The sequence below is a fragment of the Rhinichthys klamathensis genome, unplaced genomic scaffold (assembly GCF_029890125.1).
Source record: "Rhinichthys klamathensis goyatoka isolate OS25496 unplaced genomic scaffold, OSU_Roscu_1.1 h1tg000768l_1, whole genome shotgun sequence".
In the NCBI taxonomy this organism is placed as follows: Eukaryota; Metazoa; Chordata; class Actinopteri; order Cypriniformes; family Leuciscidae; genus Rhinichthys; species Rhinichthys klamathensis.
The window spans coordinates 203495-212500 of record NW_026607168.1 but is presented as its reverse complement, the minus strand read 5'-3'; the positions used below and the strand labels follow the sequence as shown (position 1 = coordinate 212500).

General features: G+C 39.0%; 1 protein-coding gene across 1 annotated transcript in view; it reads right to left on the bottom strand.

The window, feature by feature from the left end:
* The window catches only part of sv2a (synaptic vesicle glycoprotein 2A), a 37811-nt gene that overhangs the window by 16792 nt on the left and 12013 nt on the right, over positions 1-9006 (bottom strand). The window contains exon 2 of the mRNA XM_056242996.1: positions 4152-4892. Coding sequence (XP_056098971.1) covers positions 4152-4749 — 598 coding nt within the window. The 5' untranslated portion in view covers positions 4750-4892. The remainder of the gene's footprint in view (positions 1-4151; positions 4893-9006) is intronic.

The following is a 9006-nucleotide window of genomic DNA, read 5'->3' as shown; positions in this document are numbered from 1 at the left end:
CTAGTTTTTCTTATCTATTTTGTACTTTTCGATCAACAAACAAACAAAAAATGAATAATTTTGACGGCATTGATGAACCTGTGGTTGTTTCTGCGGTGGGTAAGAAACGTAAGGCATCGAAATCGAATCATTTACGTGAGGAGATTAAGAAGATGAGGCACTCGGGGGGAGGAAAAATGTTTTCAATCTTCTTTACAGTTCTTAAAAAAATAGTATACTAATAAACTTACGTTGTTGTGTATTTTCAACAGTTTCAATATGAAAAAAAAAACTTTTATATTGATTCAATGGATTAATTGCATTTTGATTAAAAGAAAAAACATGGATTTATTGCATTTTGGGGGAAAAAATAATCCGTTTTTATAATAAATCTTTGAAAATCAAAACCTGGATTTAATTTTTTTTTTTTTTGTTATTATGACCTACAAATGCAATGTGAAAGTTTGAAACAGAAAATAGTGATTTTCATCTTTCTACTTTCTTGGTAAAGAAAACACATTTTTACTCAAATTAATCTAAATGGATTTATTGCGTTTTGGAACCAAACTCTTCATATATATATATATACAAACACACATAAAACAGTATATGGATTGTTTTTCATATATTTTAGGATAAAGTCTCTTAAAAGAGAAAAACTATCTTAAAAGTCTTAAAAGTATCTTACACAATTGTCAAGTAAATATATTTGGTTCTTATGGTGTTCATGTTATTGTCTTTGTGTTGTTCTGCAATTACCCAATCTGTCATGTCATCAAATTCAACCCAGGCTGCATACACAACTTTCAGCTGTTAGTAAGAGTATGGCCTTGTCATATTTAAATCCCAGTGTCCCATTTCAGTACATACCCCTGTCTGCCACTGCATTGCCCAATGGACACAGCGCTTCACTGGCACAGTCAGAAGGTGTTGAGAGCTGTGGTTTGTGCAGTGTAAGCCGATGGGCCCAGGAGAGGAGGGGTTGAGTTAACAAACCCCTGCGCTGCATTGCAGTGATGCCTATCACGGCCCATCATCACGGCTGTCGGCCATAGAGGCCTGATATGAGGCCAAGGTGAGAGAGAAGCAGTGCTGACAGCTGCCACACAAACTCAGATACTTTAACATTTGCAGCACCATCTCAAATACATGCAGATCCTATCTAGATCTATCTATCTATTAATCTGCAGAGCACAAAAAGGTTCTGTTGTGTAAAATGCCATTTTAATTTGTTAAAAAAAAAACTAAAATGATTTTAAAAAGTATTGTTTTGTTTAGTATATATACGGGGGGTGGGGGGGATCCTTGGCTGCACAAATACAATTCTCTAGAAAACGACAGACTAGATGAAAGCATGATCATTTTCTCAATAATATTCCATAAACAAACATGTGTACTGTATATGTGAAGAGCGTTTGCTTTCTGTGGTTTCTGCTGGATTCTGCTCTCATGCAGGACTGTTTATGACCTTCAAAGCCAGTGATGCAGAGCACATTTGCTCTCCCTGTCCTGAACAATGGAGATGACAACAGTGAACACGTGTGGCGCGATTTAACACAACTTACTCAGCAGAGAGCATTAATAAAAACAGCTGTGTTTGTGGTTAACCACATGCCTTGAATTTAAAGGGAAGGTGCGTGTGTTTTATGCTACTCCAGTATGACCCAGCCAATTAGGGCTCAGTGATGGTTGCGTGGGCGGGGCCACCTGCATTATGTCAGAGGGGTCTCAGAGATGCAGGAGAGGGGAGTGCCTGGAGACAGCTGACCTCCGCCTCAGAGAGAGAGAGAGAGAGAGGAAGAGCAGAGGGGGAAGGGAGGGAGAGGAGGCTGTGATTCTCCCGCACAGTGACAGGAAAGCACACAAGCTCCAGGGTTGAGGAGGAAGAGAAGAAAAAAGAGACAGAAAGCGGGGGAGGGGCCGAGGCACTATTTTTAGTGCATTTTTTTCTTTCTGCGAGTGTCTCTCTGCGTCACAGATGAGGGGAGCGCAATGGACTGTGGCAGGTTTGTGTATTCTGTTCTTCAGTTTCACCCAGACTAATGTGCCGTTTGGCACCCGGTGTTCTGGTGAGAAACAGACTAAAAACTCTCTGTCAAAGGTATAGTGACCTGGCGTCACCTTTCACCCTCCCCGTTGTCACGGTAACAGGGCAAAAGAACTGTGACATAAAAGCTGCTGTCATCGAGAGCTCTCTCTCTCTATATATATATATATATCTACATCCATCTGTCTGTCTATCTACCTACCTATCGATCTGTCTATGTAACTAACTATCTATCTATCTATCTATCTAACTATTGATCTGTCTATCTATCTATCTATCTATCTATCTATCTATCTATCTATCTATCTATCTACCCATCCATCTGTCTGTCTATCTATCTATCGATCTCTCTATCTATCTAACTATCGATCTATCTATCTATCTATCTATCTATCTATCTATCTATCTATCTATCTATCTATCTATCTATCTATCTATCTATCTACCTATCCATCCATCTGTCTATCTATCTACCAATCCATCTATGTATCTACCTATCCATCTATGTATCTACCTATCCATCTGTCAATCAATCAATCAATCAATCAATCTGTCTATCTATCTACCCATCCATCCGTCTATCTATCTATCTATCTATCTATCTATCTATCTGTCTATCTATCTATCCATCTGTCTATCTATCCATCTATCTATCCATCCATCCATCCATCCATCCATCCATCCATCCATCTCCTTTTCCATCTATCCAAACAAATGATGAACACAAATCCATCAAACCATAAAATCTCCTTGACGGCTGATTTGTCATAATATTTAATGAGGCGATTTACTTTCAGTGCCGTTATAAATAATAATAGTATTAACAATAATAATAATAACAATAATAACAAATTACGCCGTCTCTTCTAGGTCTCATTCCTTACATTTTAAGCCATCAGTATTGAAACATGCAGGTTGACTGCTGGGTGCAGTGAGCAGGAAAAAAAAACTCCGCGGGCCATTTCATCCCACACATCCACGCTGTTGGATTTGATTGGAGCATGTCATGTGACAGAGGCTGAAGCATTTTTGCTGCAGAGCTGCAGCTGCGCATGCATTGAAACTTTAGGCACAAGGACCCAGCAGAGATGCAGATGGCACTTCTGCATGAGTCAGGGCTGTTTTGTAACAGGGGAGAGACCAAGGGCCCTGCTCCCTAATGGCACTCCACACATACACACGCTCAAGCTGAGACCCAGGCAGAATATCTCAATGAACAAGCAATGACATGAGCACACTAGCTCACATTGTAACACAATGATGTCACAATAATCATATAAAAGATCATTTAAAAAAGAGACAACATAAAGAAACATAATGAATATGGTCTAACAGCAGCAACACATATGTGGATTGATGAGTACAGCAGTTAAACCTACCAAAGAGTGTTTGTGGACATGATCTAATGATAATACATTGTTTTGTTTTTTTGTTTTTTGGGGGGGGGGGGATATGTAACATGATATTCAATGACTCTATTCATGCAAACACACTACTAGAACATTTGTATCACACCACAGGAATCAGTATAAGCTATGAAAGCACACTGTGCTGTTCAGCAGTCTATTGTCAGTTAATTATAGCTCAAACTGCGTCAATGCTGCGTTGGGTTCGACCAGGATGGTCGAGTGTCCTTGCTGGATGGACTGACACAGATGGCACAAAATGGCAGTAGAAACTAGCCTTAAGATAAATATTGTTTTTATGTCACAGAAAGCCATTTTTGTAAGCAAAAGTAGCCATTGAACATGGTCTTATACATCCCTACTGAAAAAACATCTTACATCTTGTCTTAGTAGGCTCCCAAACTGGCCAGCCTATTGGCTGGTGGTTTTTGTCCAAAGTTTTTAATCCAAAATTACTTACAAAAGAGAACTAAAGCAATGTGTCAAAGAGCCAATAATAACTGTAATACAGTAATATTTCCCCCATTAAAGCTGTTAAGTTTTTTCAAATCAAAGTTTGTAATATTTTTATACACCTCTTAATTTTCTTAAAATCCCTATTGGAAAAATGAATGGAAAAAACATTTGCAGAAAAGATTGCAGGAAAAGGTGATGGGCACTGTTGCGCTCCATAGCAAAAAAAACAACAAATAAAAGCTAATAAGCTGTTCCTGACTTACCCAGCATCCCTTTGTTGGGCTCAGACAAACACATGTCCTTCTCAGCACTGGGCAGGACGAAACCCACCACGAAGATCTCCACGCCGTCAGCCATCAGAGCCAGACCCAGTACAAAGTAGAGGGTCCACTGGAAGCGGCCGTGGCCACACTCCTGAAGGATGGTCTCATACTGCTGTGCCAGCTCCTCCTGGTCCTTCCTCCTCTCGCCTTCATACTGCGCTACGTCCCGGAACTGAGATTGTCCCACTCCGTCCACCTGTCTGTCACCCTTTTCCACTGAGTCGTTTCTGGGGATGCCCTGGTACTCGCCCTCATAGATCTCATCATCCTCATCGTGGCCTTCTGTAGAGTCACTGTGAGCCCCTTCGTCGTCATTGGCCCTGCTATTGCTGCGGTAGTAGCTGCCGTCCTGGGCCTGTACGGGGTAGTCGTCGTCATCGTCTTCCTCTTCGAAGCGAGTATATGAGCGTTTGGTGTACTCATCAGCCACCTTGTCCACGTGGCGGCCCACCTTTTTACCTGCATGCCTTTTGACTTCTTTGGCAATGTCCTTAGCGCCTTTAATAAAGGCCGAACGATCTCTGTAACCCTCATCCATGGTTGAAAGTTGTGTGTTGATGTAAAGAGTGCTGGAGCCGGGTGTCAGGAGCTGCTTGTTAGCATGTAGTAGAGTGAAGCTGGGCTAGAGAAGTTCAGGACCTTGGACAGCACCTACTAGAGCACAGAGCTCTAAACGACAGCCTGAAATTATAGAAGAACACATGCTGTTATTCAGTTATATAATGATTATTTTATTTGGATAATTATTATAAGCAAAAACTCCAAAAGGGCTTCATTGTCTTTATACTGAATGCCATTTCTGTAATTAAAATGTTGTATTATTTGTTACATGGGCATGTTTTTATGAGATTTGCTCTTTTAGAAATCACTCTTTGCTGAATCATACAGGTAGTCTGTATATTCTGATGATATACAAAGGCGGCAAACAGTATACCAATATTGGGTGACTTATTTTTTCAAATTGACTTCCAAAATACATTATTTGTATTCTTGAACTATGGATGACTAGTTTGTACACAATTGACCCGCTTAAAGAGTTAGTTCACCCCAAAATGAAAATTCTGTCAGTAATTACTCACCCTCATGTTGTTCCAACCCCGTAAGACTTTCGTTCATCTTCGGAACACAAATTAAGATATTTTTGATTAAATCTGAGAGCTGTCTCACTCCTCCATAGGCTTCTAAGGGATTGAAACTTGCCGGCCCAGAAAAGTTATTAAAGACATCGTTAAAATAGTCCAAGTGACTACAGTGGCTCAATCTTAAGTTTATCAAGCAACGAGAATACTTTTTGTGCGCAAAAAACAAACAAAAATAACGACTTTATTCAACTATTCATTTCCTTCTCTGTGGGCCGCGAGACTTCACGTAGTGATATTGCGCAGCGCTTCTGTGTTGTACGTCACACGTAGGCTCACTATTGGCCGACGCTGGTCATGTGTGTGATGCGTGTGACGTACAACAGAAGCGCTGCGCAGTTACACTACGTGAAGTCTCGCGGCCCACAGAGAAGGAAATTAAAAGTTGAATAAAGTCGTTATTTTTGTTTGTTTGTTGCGCACAAAAAGTATTCTCATCGCTTGATAAACTTAAAGATAGAGCCACTGTAGTCACTCTGACTATTTTAACGATGTCTTTAACTTTTCTGGGCCGGCAAGTTTCGATCCCTTAAGAAGCCTATGGGGGAGTGATCCAGCTCTCAGATTTAATAAAAAAATATCTTAATTTGTGTTCCGAAGATGAACGAAAGTCTTACGGGGTTGAAACAACATGAGGGTGAGTAATTACTGACAGAATTTTCATTTTGGGGTGAACTAACCCTTTAAAACAATGCATTTACAATGTCAAAAAAATGACGCTAGAAGAGACACAGCTGCCAGTTGTTAAGACAATCTACCTTTAGACTAGTCTTAAAAGATAGTCATTAAAAAACATTTTCTTCAAGACATGTCCTAACTTTTTAAAGTCAGTTATATATATTATAAAGGCTAACTGACTTAAAAAAGTTAGGACATGTCTTGAAGATTTTTTTTTTAAATGACTATCTTTTAAGACTAGTCTAAGCAGTTTATACAACCTGTCATACCAGCTTAACCCAAACTAGTTTTTAAAATGGTCAACCAGGTAAAAAAACAGGTCCAACGGCTGCTCCACTAGCTAATCAACCATCTTAACCAGCTTGGATCCGCTAATAATGACCTGCTTGGACCAAATAAAAATCATGTAAAACAAGCAATACACTGAGCTTGGCTTCAGCAGGATTTTCCAGCAGAAAGAAACATTACCTGTATAATCTTGATTAACATGAATCACTTTTGTGATAACAGCAACAACAACAAAAGTATTATACATTAAAATTCTTGTAAGCTTACAAATGAATACATGGATAACACTGACAGCATGTAAATAGGTGCAGCAGCTCTCGCAGTGACCTTGTTTCCTCCACTTTACATTCTGGGGGAAAACACTTTAAGAAACCAATTGAGCCTCCCTGAAAAACGGCTGATTAAAATGTTCCTGAGGGAAATTCATGAAACCATCGTTTTTGTGTTGCCTCGTACAATCTGTTGAAATTGGTCTGGTTCCAGTTATTGCATTAATAATCAAATATTCATAATTGAGCCACATTAATAATATCTCAGAGGGTACTTAGGAGCTCTACAACACCGATAAAGATCTGTACAGAAATCTTTCACTGCGCAAACCTGAAAAGGATCATATTTAAGGTTAGGAATCAAAACCGGAACTGACAATGACAACACCTCTTTCACCTCGAGTTGTCCTCACTTCGCCATGAGTAGTTTAGTATGATTTTGGAACAACATTTTTTTGTGGGTATTGAATCACTCACTAAACCGCACAAGTTATTACTTTTATCATATATATATTATATATATATATATATATATATATTATATTCTACACACATCACACATCTTTAGGATATGTAGACGTGCCTACACATAGATATACTGTATATATACAGAGCCACAATCATTAAATTCATTACAATTCCTATTCCTAATGACACTGCTCTTCTTTTTTGTCAGTCTTTTTTTTACATTCTCAACTAATTTAGTAATTTGCCTGTTCTTTTCTATCTCTCTGGCTGTGTTTTCCTCTCTGAATAGAACTCATCAGCTGGCATCCATCTCTCAGCAACCACATCACCCTGTGTCTGTGAAGATAATGAGCCGGTCAGTCTGACATTCGGCCTTCTCTGTGACAGACAAAAAAAAGAGCAATCTCGATATCTGTCAGCAGCCCTGCTCTAAACACCTCGGCACAAGTCCTATTACGTTATCGTGGATGGCACTGATAAGTGAATACACAGAAACTGAACAGCCATGTGGATCGTAGAGCTGTAAATGACAATAAAACAAATTGACGTGCTTCCCTTGTTACTCAAAGTAAACACTGTGCAATAGAGGAGGAGATGGTTGTAAAACTATAAATGTCTGTAAAGGTGGATCTGGGGCGCTATGAGCTCATCAGCAGTTGTGATCGGTCCAAGGGAGAAATGGCCCAGTTGGCGGCAACAGACAGGGATCTGCGGTATACTGTCCTCTGTGGTCGTTCAACTATGACTAATATAATACTTGCATGTTCTCTGGATGTCTTCCAATACAGAGGCCTGCACTGCCATTGGGAAAATCATTTCTAATATCGATTGCTTTCAGGGCTGGTTAGATAGTGTTTGGTATAGAAAAATCCATGCATAAGTGGGTTCTGATGAGTATTTGATCGATAAAGTGCTGACACGATGAAAATGCATCAGCAATTTTGTGGCTAAGCTCAAGAAAGCGTGATTTCATTAAAAACAACACAAATATCAATGGTGCTATCATTACTATACTGAAACAATCAAAGGCATTCTGACCCAGGGCCTAAAAAAATCGATCCGTTCACTCCGAGCAGAATCAATATTTTAACTCATAGCAACAATAATCTTTTGTAATCTGTGTAAATTGATATAAATGCAATGCGAGGCACTTACTGCCTCAGATGCGGCCATTCTAATGACTGACAAAACACACATTTCTGACATTCGCTGGTGAAAAACCTAACTTCATTTAAGCTTGATTTTGGTAAAATGTAAATAATATAATGGCACTTTTTTTTTTTTTTATTGAATAGTAATGGTTCAAATACAATCAAATACAGATATAAAAACCTACCACAAACCTAAAATTACCCTAATCCTACCCCTTCAATAAGATGTAAATTTACTGTAAAAGAAGTGAGGCTCGTGATGACATCAATGGTTCTAGAGGGAGGTGCTAATTGGCTGTCTCATTGTAAGGGGGCGTAACTTGTAGGGGCGTGGTTTGTAGTACTGCAGGATGCAGTCGGAAAAATTGGGGCATTTTACTCACATTGGATGCGTCAATGTCACATTTGCATAGGCCATTTTATTTGAATTAATTGGTTGACTCCCAAACAGCACGATAAAATAACATTATAAACTGGTTAGAGGTCATTTCAAATAAGCGTTTCTGTTCAGAACAATGAAACTTGTATAAATAATACTAAAATAACACTGTCATGTACTCACCTTCATATATAATTTAGTGGAACACAAAACATTACATACAATGAAACTGACTTCCACACAATGAAAGTGCACTGCTAATTTGGTTGCCAAAAAAAGACCACTAAAGCAGTCAACAACTCTTATGCTAAATTTCAAGCTGTCTGAATTGATAGCTTTATGTGAGAAACAAACTGATATTTAAGTTGTACTAATTCGCTCTGCTATTCTGGCATAGCACCTCCAAAGAGATTTGAGAGTAAT